Source organism: Oncorhynchus nerka, linkage group LG5 (genome assembly GCF_034236695.1).
Source record: "Oncorhynchus nerka isolate Pitt River linkage group LG5, Oner_Uvic_2.0, whole genome shotgun sequence".
NCBI lineage: Eukaryota > Metazoa > Chordata > Actinopteri > Salmoniformes > Salmonidae > Oncorhynchus > Oncorhynchus nerka.
In genome coordinates, this window is record NC_088400.1 from 18,196,442 (window position 1) to 18,215,710 (window position 19,269).

Sequence of the window (19,269 nt, forward strand, 5' to 3'; positions counted from 1 at the left end):
GAGAGAGGTGTAGAAGACAGAAAGACGAGGTGGAGAGAGAGGTGTAGAAGACAGAAAGACGAGGTGGAGAGAGAGGTGTAGAAAACAGAAAGACGAGGTGGAGAGAGAGGTGTAGAAGACAGAAAGACGAGGTGGAGAGAGGTGTAGAAGACAGAAAGACGAGGTGGAGAGAGAGGTGTAGAAAACAGAAAGACGAGGTGGAGAGAGGTGTAGAAGACAGAAAGACGAGGTGGAGAGAGAGGTGTAGAAAACAGAAAGACGAGGTGGAGAGAGGTGTAGAAGACAGAAAGACGAGGTGGAGAGAGAGGTGTAGAAAACAGAAAGACGAGGTGGAGAGAGAGGTGTAGAAAACAGAAAGACGAGGTGGAGAGAGAGGTGTAGAAAACAGAAAGACGAGGTGGAGAGAGAGGTGTAGAAAACAGAAAGACGAGGTGGAGAGAGAGGTGTAGAAAACAGAAAGACGAGGTGGAGAGAGAGGTGTAGAAAACAGAAAGACGAGGTGGAGAGAGGTGTAGAAGACAGAAAGACGAGGTGGAGAGAGAGGTGTAGAAAACAGAAAGACGAGGTGGAGAGAGAGGTGTAGAAGACAGAAAGACGAGGTGGAGAGAGAGGTGTAGAAGACAGAAAGACGAGGTGGAGAGAGAGGTGTAGAAAACAGAAAGACGAGGTGGAGAGAGAGGTGTAGAAAACAGAAAGACGAGGTGGAGAGAGGTGTAGAAGACAGAAAGACGAGGTGGAGAGAGAGGTGTAGAAAACAGAAAGACGAGGTGGAGAGAGGTGTAGAAGACAGAAAGACGAGGTGGAGAGAGAGGTGTAGAAAACAGAAAGACGAGGTGGAGAGAGGTGTAGAAGACAGAAAGACGAGGTGGAGAGAGAGGTGTAGAAAACAGAAAGACGAGGTGGAGAGAGAGGTGTAGAAAACAGAAAGACGAGGTGGAGAGAGAGGTGTAGAAAACAGAAAGACGAGGTGGAGAGAGAGGTGTAGAAAACAGAAAGACGAGGTGGAGAGAGAGGTGTAGAAAACAGAAAGACGAGGTGGAGAGAGAGTGTAGAAAACAGAAAGACGAGGTGGAGAGAGGTGTAGAAGACAGAAAGACGAGGTGGAGAGAGAGTGTAGAAAACAGAAAGACGAGGTGGAGAGAGAGTGTAGAAGACAGAAAGACGAGGTGGAGAGAGAGGTGTAGAAGACAGAAAGACGAGGTGGAGAGAGAGGTGTAGAAAACAGAAAGACGAGGTGGAGAGAGAGGTGTAGAAGACAGAAAGACGAGGTGGAGAGAGAGGTGTAGAAGACAGAAAGACGAGGTGGAGAGAGAGGTGTAGAAAACAGAAAGACGAGGTGGAGAGAGAGGTGTAGAAGACAGAAAGACGAGGTGGAGAGAGAGGTGTAGAAAACAGAAAGACGAGGTGGAGAGAGAGGTGTAGAAGACAGAAAGACGAGGTGGAGAGAGGTGTAGAAAACAGAAAGACGAGGTGGAGAGAGAGGTGTAGAAGACAGAAAGACGAGGTGGAGAGAGAGGTGTAGAAAACAGAAAGACGAGGTGGAGAGAGGTGTAGAAGACAGAAAGACGAGGTGGAGAGAGAGGTGTAGAAAACAGAAAGACGAGGTGGAGAGAGGTGTAGAAGACAGAAAGACGAGGTGGAGAGAGAGGTGTAGAAAACAGAAAGACGAGGTGGAGAGAGGTGTAGAAGACAGAAAGACGAGGTGGAGAGAGAGGTGTAGAAAACAGAAAGACGAGGTGGAGAGAGAGGTGTAGAAAACAGAAAGACGAGGTGGAGAGAGAGGTGTAGAAAACAGAAAGACGAGGTGGAGAGAGAGGTGTAGAAAACAGAAAGACGAGGTGGAGAGAGAGGTGTAGAAAACAGAAAGACGAGGTGGAGAGAGAGGTGTAGAAAACAGAAAGACGAGGTGGAGAGAGGTGTAGAAGACAGAAAGACGAGGTGGAGAGAGAGGTGTAGAAAACAGAAAGGGAAAGAGGTAAGAACAGAGACAGACAGCATATGATTCATGAATTACAGTGCTACCCTAATATTCTCTCAGTTCATCACAATTGCGGTGTCTCCTAACCAGCCTTGGGCGCCCAGAAGGTTATCTTAAGAGCGGGTGAGGTGGCGATGTCGGGACTGGGGGTTGGCATCTCGCATCAAAACATACCTGCAGACGAGTGACAGATAGATACAGAGAGAGCAAGATTAAGAATTGAATTTTTATATTTTAACACGGTTAGTCATCATAATCAGGAGGTGAAATGCAAAACTGACCTTGGATCATTAACTCTGGGACAACTACATCTCTATCTGTATTTCAATGTAAAGCATCTCTTTAATAATACTTCCTGTTGACCCGACCAAGTGACCTCTCACCTATGACCATGCTATGCTCTCTGTGTTAGCCAGTTCAGATGCGGGAGGGGTTCACCAATACAGCTGATATAACCTAGAGGATTTAGGGAGAAGGGGGAGAGGGATGAAGTGAAAAGAGACTGTTATTGTGTGTGGTGTCACCTGGAGTCCCACTCTATGTGGCTACAGAGTACTTTATGCTGAAAAACAGAGACATGAGGACAACCAATAGAACATAATGTCAATAGAAGATACTGTATGTGACGCAGACACCTATCGGAGTGTACCTGAAACATTTAAATATAGAGGGCTATGTGTCTCTCCACTTGGTTATTGCAAGGCTAACCCCCAGGGAAATCATGACTTAGCAGCAACAGATAGACCAGTGAAAATGGCTGTTTTTATTGTGGTGTAAATCTGAAAATGAATAGCTGACATCTTAAGGGTTTTTAAATGAATGCATGTGAGACAGGTTCCGTGTACAACAAGACAGGCAGAGATGGAGAAGAATAACACAGAACAGTTTAATTACCTCGGGTTATGGACACGTTTGCCTGTTCCTCACACAGTGAACAACTGGCAATATCTAGATTTTTGACCCCTTGATCAGCTCGCTCTCTGAAAGTAAAGAAAACAGCTTATTTTTTTATAGAAATGAAAATAATAACTAAGATATGACAATCTAAAGCAGCAGATGCCACTTTTAGGATCTGTAAATACAGCCCAGTGCTGCTTACCTGAGATGCCATCTTCGTAGGTGTCCGCTTTGACTTCCTTTGTGTCGGAAAGAAGTTTCTTTCAGAACAATTATTTTGGATTGAAAATGAAAAAGGTTTTGCTCTCGACAAAAAGACACAAATGTACCTCCATAGCATATAACAATTTGCCTGTGGAAAACCACACCTTCATACAAACGTGCTACTGTATGCAGAATGCTTGATGCACAACCGAAGATGCTGCCATATCCTGCCAGCACGCCCAGAAGTGAGCCACTCAGGAGCAGAATGATGACGCGTGGAAGAGGGAAAGGAATGAGATGGGAACAGCAGTTTTTTGCAAGTTGGGGAGGAGGGCTAATAGCGGAACAATAGACTATTCAACCTTTACTAAAGAATAGTCTAATTGCCGAGCTAGGTGTGGGAAACCACCCTCCTATCACAGACCAGGTTTGCCCTAACAACCAAGGGGTAGCATGCTACTCAATGTAATAAATTAATGACTTTTCAAATAAGTTACCTTATACATTATGTTGGTTGACAATTTGTTAGCTACGCTGTCCTTACGAACCACATAGCATATCATTACAGCAGTATGTACCGGTATGTTATCTAGCTACCTAACGTTAGTAGTTATACATCAAACTTGCCAGTATATTAACTATAGGCTATCTAACTACCCAACGTTTATTGACTTGATCATTCCCGTCATTCTTAGCTAAGCTAAATGGAATAGTCGTTGTGCTTTCTCAATGGACATTCAGGTGCTTTTCGTAAATTCGCTCTGGCTATCTATAGGCTGGACAATAGAACGAGTCAAAATTCACCCAAGGTTGAAAAGCGGCTTAAAGAACGTTGGCTAAACTGGAACACTAGCCCGAGCCCATGAATGGAGTTGAACGTTCGCAGAGCCTGTTTTGACTGGAGTGATGCTTAGAATTCCATAAAAAATGTAGCCCTTTTTATTTTACCACTACAATCTGTTCGTCGGACAAAACTGGAAAAAACAACTTGTGTAGAAAGTAAACATCCGCACCTCGATGATGTCAACTGTGCTTATGTCTGCGTAATGAAAAAGTAGGGAAAAAATTTAAACATTTTCTGGTCTAGCAATCGGTGACAAATGTCTCTCCATTAGAAAACAATGGGGGTAGCTCAGCGTTCCAAGGGCAAAAAGTATTTTGGGGCTAGCATTTGATGACGACTGAGCTAGCCGCCCAGGCTTACATAATTAGAAAGAGGAAATTCTCATAATTAAAATGGCGTCCGACTTGAAAAAAATTGAAATATACACATTGCAAAATAGACCGACATGCCTATATTTCCCCCATAGGAAACAATGGGAAGACCGCAGAGTTCCAATATTATTTTTGTTGTTTACATTTAGTTGTTTACATTGTAACTATAAAACACCGTGAGCAGGTCTCACTGCCAACAATAGCGAAGCAGGCATTGTGATGTTGAACAATGAGCTGGGAATAGAACGTTCGGAAGTCGAGTTGTTGCCACGGTGCTCAATAGAACTAAAGGGGGCTGGTGCTCAATAGAACTAATAGGAGCTGGTAGGGTGAAAAATGCACTAAAATAAGATCTGTTTTTTTGCGATTACTTCAAAACGACGACAAGGAACTGGGAAATATGGTCATATAATGAAACTGAGCTCCACGGTGGATGCAATGAACTAGTTATCAGAAAATAAAGTTGCTAAAATTGACATGTGTCCAGCTTACTATCTACACGGATTTCAGAGCACTCTCGTCTGAGTGTACCAGAGCGCAGAATAATTACTTTACGAGCGCTCAACACCCGTTGGATATGGCCGGTGTCAGTAAACGTTGGAAACCTCTTCAGTCGACCCTCTACTTTTTTGAACATTTTGTTAAAAATCGCGCAACATTTCAGCGCCCTGCTACTCATGCCAGGAATATAGTACGTTCATATGGTTAGAATGTGTGGATAGGAAACCCTCGGACGTTTTTAAAACTGGTTAAATCACGACTGTGGCTATTACATAACGTGCGTTACATCGGAAAGCGCAGGAAAACCTGATCACAGAAAATGGAAATAAATATCCTTGCGCCACTTCCAGCAATTGTTAACAGTGAGCCGAATTAGATAAGACCGAGCATTCAACTCCCACAGCATCCCCATGTTGTCTAGAGTCTTGTGAATTGAATCCTCTTTGATTCTTGGTTGAACCGAAAGAGGGGCACGACTTACCTCCGGTCTCCGCCCAGATCATTCCGGAAGAGCTCTCTCCTGAAATTTTTTCCAAGACGACAGCTAATGATATTTACATCGCCTACGGATGATTTTTATCGCTTATTAACGTTTACTAATACCTAAAGTAGCATTACAAACGTATTTCGAAGTGTTTTGTGAAAGTTTATCGTCTACTTTTTGAATTTTAAAAAATGACGTTACGTTGTGAAATTGCTGTTTTTTTCGTTTATCACACAGTCTACATATAACGATATCTTGGCTTTATATGGCCCGATTTAATCGAAATAAAGACCCAATAGTGTTTATGGGACATCTAGGAGTGCCAACAAAGAAGATGGTGAAAGGTAATGACTGTTTTCTATTTTATTGTGCGGTTTGTGTAACGCCGAAATGCTAATTATTTTGTTTACGTCCCCTGCTGTGCTTTTCTGTTGTAGTGTATTGGTGCATGCTATCAGATAATAGCTTCTCATGCTGTCGCCGAAAAGCATTTTAAAAATCGGACTTGTTGCCTGGATTCACAACGAGTGTAGCTTTAATTTGATACCCTGCATGTGTATTTTAATGAACTTTTGAGTTTTAACTAATACTATTAGCATTTAGCGTAGCGCATTTGCATTTCCAGAGCTCTAGTTGGGACGCAAGCGTCCCAGGTAGAGGCAACAGGTTAACAAGAAAACTGCCTTACCAGCTCTGCTAGGGTGAGTAAAATGGTCAGAGTGGTCTCATTTGTGTCTGGAAGTAGCTAGCCAACGTCAGCTTGGGTGCTTGACTGCCGTTGTGAGGCCAGAATGCTCAAATCAACCCTAATCCTCAGCCCGAACGTCCAGAGTGGGCTCCGAGAGCGAAACGGTCGGAATTTACAAACTGACAATCTGACAATGCTCTGAATTTATGAGCGTCATGTTGTACAGCTCCATATTTTCTGTTCCATCCTAACGGAAAACCAGAGGGTTTTTCATTTTTCATGGACTAGAAACAACATAATATGAATCTAATTAATTAAGCAAATACCAGTCAAAAGTTTGCACACACCTACTCACTCCAGGATTTTTCTTTATTTTTACTATTTTCTACATTGTAGAATAATAGTGAAGACATCACAACTATGAAATAACACCTGACTCGCAAGTGCCATGCATTCTGTTGTACCGACATGGCCTCCTCTCCCTTATGTGACAACCCTCCCATTCTGTCTGCCGTATTCTCTCTTTGTTCTTGTTTCCTTATTCGGATGCCGGTGGGCGGAGTTGGGAGGGTCGTCAGCTACATGGGAAACACCTGGGCCCGGTGTGTCCCAGGAAAAATACACCACTTCTTCATTCACGGAAGAGACTCTCTCCATGCAGACACCTTTATAGATTTTGTTGTGTATCTTGGTGGTTTTTGGTTGTTTGCTTTGGCACCTTTCAACACCCTGCATTATCACATTCATGCATGCAAAACACACACTTACACTACTGATTATGGTGCTTGCCTACGGAGCTGTGAGGGGAACGGCACCTCAGTACCTCCAGGCTCTGATCAGGCCCTACACCCAAACAAGGGCACTGCGTTCATCCACCTCTGGCCTGCTCGCCTCCCTACCACTGAGGAAGTACAGTTCCCGCTCAGCCCAGTCAAAACTGTTCGCTGCTCTGGCCCCCCAATGGTGGAACAAACTCCCTCACGACGCCAGGACAGCGGAGTCAATCACCACCTTCCGGAGACACCTGAAACCCCACCTCTTTAAGGAATACCTAGGATAGGATAAAGTAATCCCTCTCACCCCCCCTCCCCCTGAAAAGATTTAGATGCACTACTGTTCCACTGGAGGTCATAAGGTGAATGCACCAATTTGTAAGTCGCTCTGGATAAGAGCGTCTGCTAAATGACTTAAATGTAAATGTAAATGATTACTGATTACACACACCATTGTATATTGTACATATATTTATTAAATAAAGTCAACTATGTTTTGTTACTCCTTATCTCCACGTCTCCCTTTTGTTATGGGCTTTGAGCCGGTTCGTGACACTTATGTAAGGAATTAGGCACTGTTCCATGTTTACTACAGTATGTATTGTAGACAGCACAGTAGCCTAATAAACCAATAACCACATAAAATAAAGATAAAAATACTCTTTCAAAATGTCTAATGAAGGCAAACAATTTAGAATCCTCCAATTCTGTAGCCTACTTCCGACGTCATGTTGTACAGCGCCATATTTTCCATTCCATCTTTGGAGGACTGAATAGGCTGGGGAGGGTCAATGTCCATACCAAAGTTAGAAATGCTCTGCAGTGGGAGGTGATAGGTTGTCCTGCCTACATCATTCATAACATGGCCAGAACAGCTTTGGATATGATGTTGAGTACCTGCTCACAAAGATATTTGAATATTTTTATATTTTCACCGTCGGAGTAGAAAGACTGAAGAGCTTTTGTGAGTTTGTTGGCCAGGAGTACCATAACATTTTAGGACACAGCAATGTTCTCTGGCTGTCCATGCTCCCTGCTCTAGAAAGGGTGCTGAAAATGGATGTCTCATTGAAATCCTTTATTCTTTCTGAAGACAAATGCCCTGTAGACAAATGCCCTGTTGTCCTGCGAACAATGTTCGAAGATCCACTGACTGAACTTTGGCTGGCCTTTGTCCATGGAAACTTAACCGTATTCAGTGACATGTTCAAGATGCTTGAAGGCCAGGTGGAGTCAGCTGCAATTCTGAGAAACGTTGAGGCAAAATTGACTGCAAGACGTGATGACAACTTCATTCAGTTTTGGTCAGAGGACTTCTGAGAGAACTAGAGGAAAATGGAGCCATGTCTAAAGAGAGCTTTCTCAAAACATCCCAATCATTCTTCACTACGGCTGTGAACTACTTGCAAGCATGGTGAAAGCACACAGATCATCTAAAAGATGTCTCATTTTAAAAAGGCAACCCCTGCAGGAAAAATGCCCCAATGTGACCATCAATGAGGATGCATTGTGTCATGAGGTTACTGGCCTGCAAGAGTTCCTAAAGGGGGATCGCTGTTGGTATAAGTATATTATGTAATTACCAATCTCATCATCATCTTACTTCTTTATTATGATGTTAAGTATTTCACACATACTATTGTCTCTGGGTTTTTTTTCAATTTTACTCATGTTCTCTTCTGCTCGTATTCTACCCAGACTACGAGGACCACTGAATGGCTGTTCAGATCAGTTCTACCCAGACTACGAGGACCACTGAATGGCTGTTCAGATCAGTTCTACCCAGACTACCAGGACCACTGAATGGCTGTTCAGGTCAGTTCTACCCAGACTACCAGGACCACTGAATGGCTGTTCAGATCAGTTCTACCCAGACTACCAGGACCACTGAATGGCTGTTCAGATCAGTTCTACCCAGACTACCAGGACCACTGAATGGCTGTTCAGATCAGTTCTACCCAGACTACCAAGACCACTGAATGGCTGTTCAGATCAGTTCTACCCAGACTACCAGGACCACTGAATGGCTGTTCAGATCAGTTCTACCCAGACTACCAGGACCACTGAATGGCTGTTCAGATCAGTTCTACCCAGACTACCAGGACCACTGAATGGCTGTTCAGATTGGACAGTTCTGTCTTGTCTATAGTGTTTCTGTAGTATAGTTGTTTTCTCTGTCACAGTGGGCCTGTTAGACTAAATACATGAAACTGGAATTGTCCCCCTTTGTTGTTTTATAGATAATAACATTGGATATTTTAATTATATATTGATATTATATATAATAGATAATAACATTGGATATTTTAATGATATATTGACCACGGAACTGGAAATGTCCCTGGTTTTCATTTCAGAAATCTGGTCACCTTATTAGAGAAGCTTAACCAAGTTGAATTCTTCCCAACGGGTCGATACAGCTGTAATTGAGACACAGACATGGCTTCCCCTGTGCTGGTGGAGTCTCCTCCTTATCTCTAAACATTGCATCATTCTTGCTAAGCAGGGAACTGAGTGATATGAGCCTTCAACGGTTCCTCCCCTTATCAGTATTGTCACATGTGATTGTTGTCCCTGCACTCAGCCCCTCCCAAACTTCATTATGCCTCCCCCCCCTCATGTCTCTTTTGTAACTAATGTTCCTATACTTCTGAGAATAACAATGTTCCAAGTTTAACCCCAAATCCAAAAATGCCATCAAAAGGAATATAAAATTCAACATACTAAATAGGATCTGACTAAAAATACTTGAATCAGTTATAGAACCCATTTCCCTTTATGGTTGTGAGGTCTGGGGTCCGCTCACCAAACAAGAATTCACCAAATGGGACAAACACCAAATTGAGTCTCTGCATGCAGAATTCTGAAAAATATCCTCAGTGTACAACGTAAAACACCAAATAATGCATGCAGAGCAGAATTAGACCGTTACTCACTAATGATCAAAATCCAGAAAAAAGCTGTTAATTAAAACTTCTTATGGCTGCAGGAGCAGTATTGAGTAGCTTGGATGAAAATCTGAGGTTTGTAGTTTTTGAACTCAGCCCTATTGAATACACAGTGGGATATTGGTTATGTTGCACTTCCTAGGGCTTCCACTAGATGTCAACCGTCTTTAGAAACTTGAATGAGGCTTCTACTGTGATGTGGGGCTGGATGAGAGCTCTTTGAGTCAGTGGTCTGGCAGAGAGCCAAGCCCTGGTCACACGCATTTCACATGATAGCGACCTGCGTTCCATGGCTTTTCTACAGACAATGGAATTCTCCGGTTCTCCTAAAGATTGATTCTATACTTAGTTTGAAATGTTTCTACAACCTGTAATATAACTTTTGAACTTTTCGTCCGACATTCGGCAGGACCTGCACGAGCGTTTGGATTTGTGTACTAAACGCCCTAACAAAAGTAGCTACTTGAACATAAATAATGGACATTATCGAACAAATCAAACATGTGGAGAGATGTGGAGCAGAGAGAGATGGATGAGAGAGAGATGAAGGAGAGAGATGAAGGAGAGAGACATGGAGAAGAGAGAGATGGAGGAGGAGAGATGAATGAGAGATGGATGAGAGATGAAGGAGAGAGACATGGAGGAGAGAGATGGAGGAGGACAGATTTAGGAGGAGAGATGGAGGAGAGAGATGGAGAAGAGAGATGGAGAAGAGAGATGGAGGAGAGAGATGGAGAAGAGATATGGAGGAGAGAGATGGAGGAGAGAGATGGAGAAGAGAGATGGAGAGATGGAGGAGGAGAGAGATGGAGGAGAGAGGTGAAGGAGAGAGATGGAGGAGAGAGATGGAGGAGAGAGATGGAGAAGAGAGATGGAGAAGAGAGATGGAGGAGAGAGATGGAGGAGAGAGGTGAAGGAGAGAGATGGAGGAGAGAGGTGAAGGAGAGAGATGGAGGAGAGAGATGGAGGAGAGAGGGAGAGATGGAGGAGGAGAGAGATGGAGGAGAGAGATGGAGGAGGAGAGATGGAGGAGAGAGATGGAGGAGAGAGGGAGAGATGGAGGAGAGAGATGGAGGAGAGAGGGAGAGATGGAGGAGAGAGATGGAGGAGAGAGGTGGAGGAGAGAGATGGAGGAGAGAGGGAGAGATGGAGGAGAGAGATGGAGGAGAGAGGGAGAGATGGAGGAGAGAGATGGAGGAGAGAGATGGAGGAGAGAGGGAGAGATGGAGGAGAGAGATGGAGGAGAGAGGGAGAGATGGAGGAGAGAGATGGAGGAGAGAGGGAGAGATGGAGGAGGAGAGATGGAGGAGAGAGGGAGAGATGGAGGAGAGAGATGGAGGAGAGAGGGAGAGATGGAGGAGAGAGATGGAGGAGAGAGGTGAAGGAGAGAGATGGAGGAGAGATGGAGGAGAGAGGGAGAGATGGAGGAGGAGAGAGATGGAGGAGAGAGATGGAGGAGGAGAGATGGAGGAGAGAGATGGAGGAGAGAGGGAGAGATGGAGGAGAGAGATGGAGGAGAGAGGGAGAGATGGAGGAGAGAGATGGAGGAGGAGAGATGGAGGAGAGAGATGGAGGAGAGAGGGAGAGATGGGGGAGAGAGATGGAGGAGAGAGGGAGAGAGGGAGGAGAGAGATGGAGGAGAGAGGTGAAGGAGAGATGGAGGAGGAGAGATGGAGGAGGAGAGATGGAGGAGAGAGATGGAGGAGAGAGGGAGAGATGGAGGAGAGAGATGGAGGAGAGAGGGAGAGATGGAGGAGAGAGATGGAGGAGGAGAGATGGAGGAGAGAGGGAGAGATGGAGGAGAGAGATGGAGGAGAGAGGGAGAGAGGGAGGAGAGAGATGGAGGAGAGAGGTGAAGGAGAGAGATGGAGGAGAGAGGTGAAGGAGAGAGATGGAGGAGAGAGATGGAGGAGAGAGGGAGAGATGGAGGAGGAGAGAGATGGAGGAGAGAGATGGAGGAGAGAGATGGAGGAGGAGAGATGGGGGAGAGAGATGGAGGAGAGAGATGGAGGAGAGAGATGGAGGAGAGAGGGAGAGATGGAGGAGAGAGATGGAGGAGAGAGGGAGAGATGGAGGAGAGAGATGGAGGAGAGAGGGAGAGATGGAGGAGAGAGATGGAGGAGAGAGATGGAGGAGAGAGGGAGAGATGGAGGAGAGAGATGGAGGAGAGAGGGAGAGATGGAGGAGAGAGATGGAGGAGAGAGGGAGAGATGGAGGAGAGAGATGGAGGAGAGAGGGAGAGATGGAGGAGAGAGATGGAGGAGAGAGGGAGAGATGGAGGAGGAGAGATGGAGGAGAGAGGGAGAGATGGAGGAGAGAGATGGAGGAGAGAGGGAGAGATGGAGGAGAGATATGGAGGAGAGAGGGAGAGATGGAGGAGAGATATGGAGGAGAGAGGGAGAGATGGAGGAGAGAGATGGAGGAGAGAGGGAGAGATGGAGGAGAGATATGGAGGAGAGAGGGAGAGATGGAGGAGAGATATGGAGGAGAGAGGGAGAGATGGAGGAGGAGAGAGATGGAGGAGAGAGATGGAGGAGAGAGATGGAGGAGAGAGATGGAGGAGGAGAGATGGAGGAGAGAGATGGAGGAGAGAGGGAGAGATGGAGGAGAGAGATGGAGGAGAGAGGGAGAGATGGAGGAGAGATATGGAGGAGAGAGGGAGAGATGGAGGAGGAGAGAGATGGAGGAGAGAGATGGAGGAGAGAGATGGAGGAGGAGAGATGGAGGAGAGAGATGGAGGAGAGAGGGAGAGATGGAGGAGAGAGATGGAGGAGAGAGGGAGAGATGGAGGAGAGAGGGAGAGATGGGGGACAGATAAGATGGGAAAGATGAAGGAAAGATGACAGTGTGATTGGCTCGTTACCTGACAACACGTGGAGAGAGAGAGGAGAGACAGAGGAATGATAGGAGAGGAGAGAGGGATGAGAGGACAGAGGAAGGAGATTTAAAGAGAGGCTGGTTACCTGACACCACCTGGAGAGAGAGAGGAGAGACAGAGGAATGATAGGAGAGGAGAGAGGGATGAGAGGACAGAGGAAGGAGATTTAAAGAGAGGCTGGTTACCTGACACCACCTGGAGAGAGAGAGGAGAGACAGAGGAATGATAGGATAGGAGAGAGAGAGGAGAGACAGAGGAGAGAGAGAGAGGAGAGACAGAGGAGAGAGAGAGAGGAGAGACAGAGGAATGATAGGAGAGGAGAGAGAGGAGAGACAGAGGAGAGAGAGAGAGAGAGAGAGAGAGAGAGAGAGAGAGAGAGAGAGAGGAGAGACAGAGGAATGATAGGAGAGGAGAGAGAGAGGAGAGACAGAGGAGAGAGAGAGAGGAGAGACAGAGGAATGATAGGAGAGGAGGGAGAGGAGAGACAGAGGAGAGAGAGAGAGAGAGAGAGAGAGAGAGAGAGAGAGAGAGAGAGAGAGGAGAGACAGAGGAATGATAGGAGAGGAGAGAGAGAGGAGAGACAGAGGAGAGAGAGAGAGAGAGAGAGAGAGAGAGAGAGAGAGAGAGAGAGAGAGAGACAGAGGAATGATAGGAGAGGAGAGAGAGAGAGAGAGAGAGAGAGAGAGAGGAGAGACAGAGGAATGATAGGAGAGGAGAGAGAGAGAGGAGAGACAGAGGAATGATAGGAGAGGAGGGAGAGAGGAGAGACAGAGGAATGATAGGAGAGGAGGGAGAGGATAGACAGAGGAGGGAGATGAAAAGCGAGGCTGGTTACCTGTGTCTCAGGTATGATGGGCTTGTCCCTGGGTCTAGAGGAGAACAGCGATGACAGGGGTGAGGCGATGACCACAGGGTCAGGTCGGAGGAAGCTACTGAGGTCACATCCTGGGATGGTGTTCTCCTCAGTCTTCATCGCCAGAGTATCCATTGCGTAAAAACGACCCCATGGTAACCACACCGTGCGATCTTGCGTGATGAACGGAGCACGCTCAAACCTCAGGGTCAACGAGCCACCGCCATTTGCTAGCAGGTCAAACCTGGAGACAGAATCAGAAACGTTGTAGGATTAGTTACTATGTACCGTGTGTGTGTGTGTGTGTGTGGTAGGTACGTTCCGTCCTGGCGTGTGTGTGTGTTCCATGCTGGCGTGTGTGTGTGTGTGTGTGTGTGTGTGTGGTACGTACGTTCCATCCTGGCGTGTGAGTGTGTATCCATAGTGTGGGTAATTGATGAAGGAAACATTGACTCCCACCAGGGGAGTACCATCTGTAGTTAACACCTGACCTCGGATCAGAGACGCCAAGCTGAGAGACAGAGAGAGAGAGCGCGAGAGAGAGAGAGCGAGAGAGAGAGAGAGAGAGAGAGCGAGAGCGAGAGAGAGTGAGAGAGAGAGCGAGAGAGCGAGAGAGAGAGAGAGAGAGAAAGAGCGAGAGAGGGAGTGGCAGAGAGAGAGAGAGCGACAGAGCGAGAGAGAGAGAGAGAGAGAGAGAGAGAGACAGAGCGAGAGAGAGAGAGAGAGAGAGAAAGAGCGAGAGAGGGAACGAGAGAGAGAGCGAGAGAGAGAGAGAAAGAGCGAGAGAGGGAGCGGCAGAGAGAGAGAGAGCGAGAGAGAGAGAGAGAGCGACAGAGCGAGAGAGAGAGAGAGAGAGAAAGAGTGAGAGAGAGTGAGCAAGAGAGCAAGAGCGACAGAGCGAGAGAGAGCGATAGAGCGAGAGAGCAAGAGAGAGAGAGAGAGAGTGGGAGAGACAGAGAGAAAAGACATTCAATGTACCGTATATATTACATCACGTGTGTGTTGTGTTGTGTGTTGTGTAGTGTGTGTTGTGTGGTTGTCTGTTGTGTATTGCAGTATGCGTCATGTGTATGTAATCCTCTCACCTGGCGTTGAATGGGTTTTCCCCAGGTATGAGATGTGTGCTGTCTCGTCCAACTAGCATCTTGACCCTGTCATAGAAGGATCCTACCCAGGGTTGGGACAGAGACAGGGGGCTCTGCTGGATCACCTGGAGGGGGTCTCTGGATCCCCGACACAGAGGGCTGTTCTGACACGGGCTCTGGATACAACAATCTGGATCCATACAGTCAGTCAGACCATCTGGAGTGAGAGAGAGAAGGAGGGAGAGAGAGAAGGAGGGAGAGAGAGGAGAGTTTCAGTGTCTCAAACATATTGCTATGAAAGGTTACTTCATTCTCCTAACAATTTATTTAAACTCAAGGTGAAAAGTTTGCACTGCTGGACTACACACCTCCTTCATTGTCTGTGTTGTCGGCACAGGAGGTCTCCATGGCAACGCTGCATCCGCCACCCCTCCAGCCCGTCTGGCATTCACAGTGCCAGCTCTGCTCCCTCATGGTACACTGGCCATTACCATTACACAGGTTAGGACAGCTATCTGAGGAGAGGGAGAGAGGGGGGAAGGAGAGAGAGAAATAGAGATGGGGGAGGGAGAGATAGAGGGGAAGAGAGAGTTAGTGGGGGAGAGAGGGGGAAGGAGAGAGAGAGAAAAATCGAGATGGGGAGGGAAAGATAGAGGGGGAAGAGAGAGTTAGTGGGAGAGAGAGGGGGAAGGAGTGAGAGCAATAGAGATGGGGAGGGAGAGAGAGGGGAGGGAGGGATAGATGGTGGTGAGGGAGAGAGAGAGATAGGGAGGGAGATAGGGAGGGAGGGAGAGAGAGAGAGAGAGAGAGAGAGAGAGAGAGAGAGGGAGGGAGGGAGGGAGGGAGAGAGAGACAAGAGGGAGGGATAGATGGTGGGAAGGGAGAGAGAGAGAAAGAGAGAGAGGGAAGGAGGGGAGAGAGAGGGGGAGGGAGAGAGACATACTGTGTTGTGTTTTAATGCACACCGACACACACACCTGTTGAGGACTCAGTCAACCCAATGCTTTACCATACAACACATTCATTGGATTTCTTTAATTTCCATTCTCCACACTGTGTATCAGCTCTCACAGTCTCACGTCAGAATGAGACGTTCATCCATGTGTCTCAAATCCACATTTCAAAGTTGTTCCAAATGTCACATTTCGAAGTGTTTAAGGTTAAGTTAAGTTGCCCCCAGTGACCGGTTTCCACGTTATCTCCACGTTATCTCCAGACGTCCTCAGACATGGATGGACGTGGAATACTGACTTGTACCACGGGTGACCTGGCTGCTTTAGATCATAATTAACCAACCAAGAGATATGACCTGACATTTGACAGTCTGTAGTAATTCATAGGAGAAGATACGTAGATGGAAGGTAGAAAACACATTGTGATAATTATTAAGACTCAGAGGTTTAACTACAGAGGACCATAGAGCACAACAGAGTGTTAGCCATGATTGTCTGTTAAATGGAGCCATTTTAGGAAGGCTGACACTTATGTAGAGCAACAACAGCAGAATCTATATGGGGCATTGATCGGCTAGCCGGGCCAGGCAGGCCGGCAGGGAGGCAGGCTCTCTACTTAATGATTGGGGCCCAGTCAATTCCCCTCCTACTAACCAGAATAAAGTGGGATTTCAGAAACTATTAAGAGAGAGAGAGAGAGAGAGAGAGAGAGAGAGAGAGAGAGAGAGAGAGAGAGAGAGAGAGATAGAGAGAGAAAGAGAGAGAGAGAGAGAGAGAGAGAGAGAGAGAGAGAGAGAGAGAGAGAGAGAGAGAGAGAGAGAGAGGGAGAGAGAGAGAGAGAGAGAGAGAGAGAGAGATGACAGGAAATAAAATGGGAATACGTAGAAGACAGAACATCCTACAGAAGGTTGGTCCCCAGCAGCAGTAGCATCATCCAGTTGTCTCCTCCAGGCCGGTTAGTGAAGGTTACAGACATAAATCCTAAAACCATGGATGGACCTGATGACAACACACTATGAAACACCCTGGCTCATAAAACTCTCTTTCCAATCTGAACTCTCTCTCTTTTCTCTTTTTTTCTCATTCTCCATCTGAACTCTCCCTCTCTCTGTCACTCTCTCTCCTCTTCCTCCTCTCCCCCTCCCCTGGGTACTACTCTGTACAACAGTGAAAGCCATCTTATTAACTTTAGTAGGGCAGAGGACACTCCAAACCATCCACAGGGGATCTATATCCGTCTGTTCAATTCAGTTTGGCTGGATCCTGTCACAGGACTGTAACACAACTCAAAACTCTGTCCTTTGAGTGTGTGTGGTATGGTGTGGGGTGGTGTGGGGTGGTATGGGGTGCTGTGGTGTGTGGGGTGGGGTGGTGTGGGGTGATGTGTGGTGTGTGGGGTGGTATGGGGTGGTGTGTGGTATACCCCCATATGAGAGAGAGGCTGAGGGAGTGTTCTGTTATACACCCCCATATGACAGAGAGGCTGAGGGAGTGTTCAGTTATATACCCCCATATGAGAGAGAGGCTGAGGGGGCCTGTTCTGTTATATACCCCCATATGACAGAGAGGCTGAGGGAGTGTTCAGTTATATACCCCCATATGAGAGAGAGGCTGAGGGAGTGTTCTGTTATACACCCCCCTATGAGAGAGTGGCTGAGGGGGACTGTTCTCCTATATACCCCCATATGAGAGAGAGGCTGAGGGGGGCTGGGATGCAGTGACTGGGACTAGGGAACCACCTCCTGTGCCTTGGCTGTCCAGACCCCTTGGAATACTGCAGAGTACACTTACTATACAGTCATGATCATTAATTCACCATGGAAACATTAAGGTTAACAGACACAGACTGTGATCTATGACCCCTGGTTACAGTGGCTGTGAATGGTAACCCCTGGTTACAGTGGTTGTGTATGGTAACCCCTGGTTACAGTGCCTGTGGATGGTAACCCCTGGTTACAGTGGCTGTGGATGGTAATGTCTCGCTACAGTGGCTGTGAATGGTAATGTCTGGCTACAGTGGCTGTGAATGGTAATGTCTGGTTACAGTGGCTGTGAATGGTAACCCCTGGTTACAGTGGCTGTGAATGGTAACCCCTGGCTACAGTGGCTGTGGATGTGGATGGTAACCCCTGGCTACAGTGGCTGTGGATGGTAATGTCTGGCTACAGTGGCTGTGGATGGTCACCCCTGGTTACAGTGGCTGTGGATGGTAACCCCTAGCTACAATGGCTGAGGTTGTCGATGGTAACCCATGGCTACAGTGGATGTGGATGGTAACCCGTGGCTACAGTGGCTGTGAATGGTAACCCCTGGTTACAGTGGCTGTGAATGGTAATGTCTGGCTACAGTGGCTGTGAATGGTAATGTCTGGCTACTGTGGCTGTGACTGGTAATGCCTGGCTACAGTGGCTGTGAATGGTAACCCCTGGTTACAGTGGCTGTGAATGGTAACCCCTGGCTACAGTGGCTGTGAATAGTAACCCCTGGCTACAGTGGCTGTGAATGGTAATGTCTGGCTACAGTGGCTGTGAATGGTAATGTCTGGCTACAGTGGCTGTGGATGGTAACCCCTGGTTAGAGTGGCTGTGGATGGTAATGCCTGGCTACAGTGGCTATGGATGGTAGCCCCTGGTTACATTGGCTGTGGATGGTAATGTCTGGCTACAGTGGCTGTGGATGGTAATGTCTGGCTACAGTGGCCGTGGATGGTAATGTCTGGCTACAGTGGCTGTGGTTGGTAACCCATGGCTACAGTGGCTGTGGATGGTAATGTCTGGCTACAGTGGCTGTGGATGGTCACCCCTGGTTACAGTGGCTGTGGATGGTAACCCCTAGCTACAATGGCTGAGGTTGTCGATGGTAACCCATGGCTACAGTGGATGTGGATGGTAACCCGTGGCTACAGTGGCTGTGAATGGTAACCCCTGGTTACAGTGGCTGTGAATGGTAATGTCTGGCTACAGTGGCTGTGAATGGTAATGTCTGGCTACTGTGGCTGTGACTGGTAATGCCTGGCTACGGTGGCTGTGAATGGTAACCCCTGGTTACAGTGGCTGTGAATGGTAACCCCTGGCTACAGTGGCTGTGAATAGTAACCCCTGGCTACAGTGGCTGTGAATGGTAATGTCTGGCTACAGTGGCTGTGAATGGTAATGTCTGGCTACAGTGGCTGTGGATGGTAACCCCTGGTTAGAGTGGCTGTGGATGGTAATGCCTGGCTACAGTGGCTATGGATGGTAGCCCCTGGTTACATTGGCTGTGGATGGTAATGTCTGGCTACAGTGGCTGTGGATGGTAATGTCTGGCTACAGTGGCCGTGGATGGTAATGTCTGGCTACAGTGGCTGTGGTTGGTAACCCATGGCTACAGTGGCTGTGGATGGTAATGTCTGGCTACAGTGGTTGTGGATGGTAACCCCTGGCTACAATGGCTGAGTTTGTGGATGGTAACCCATGGCCACAATGGCTGAGGTTGTGGATGGTAAACCCCTGGCTACAGTGGCTGTGGATGGTAACCCATGGCTACAGTGGCTGTGGATGGTAACCCATGGCTACAGTGGCTGTGGATGGTAACCCCTGGTTACAGTGGCTGTGAATGGTAACCCATGGCTACAGTGGCTGTGAATGGTAACCACTGGTTACAGTGGCTGTGAATGGTAACCCCTGGCTACAGTGGCTGTGAATGGTAATGTCTGGCTACAGTGGCTGTGAATGGTAATGTCTGGCTACAGTGGCTGTGAATGGTAACCCCTGGTTACAGTGGCTGTGAATGGTAACCCCTGGCTACAGTGGCTGTGAATGGTAACCCCTGGT

General features: G+C 47.2%; 1 protein-coding gene across 1 annotated transcript in view; it reads right to left on the bottom strand.

The window, feature by feature from the left end:
• LOC115126950 (teneurin-2-like) overlaps positions 1–19,269 on the bottom strand; it is a 408,099-nt gene that overhangs the window by 53,391 nt on the left and 335,439 nt on the right. The window contains exons 15-18 of the mRNA XM_065018426.1: positions 14,873–15,019; positions 14,505–14,721; positions 13,811–13,930; positions 13,402–13,663 (exon numbers count right to left, since the gene is read on the bottom strand). Coding sequence (XP_064874498.1) covers positions 13,402–13,663; positions 13,811–13,930; positions 14,505–14,721; positions 14,873–15,019 — 746 coding nt within the window. The remainder of the gene's footprint in view (positions 1–13,401; positions 13,664–13,810; positions 13,931–14,504; positions 14,722–14,872; positions 15,020–19,269) is intronic.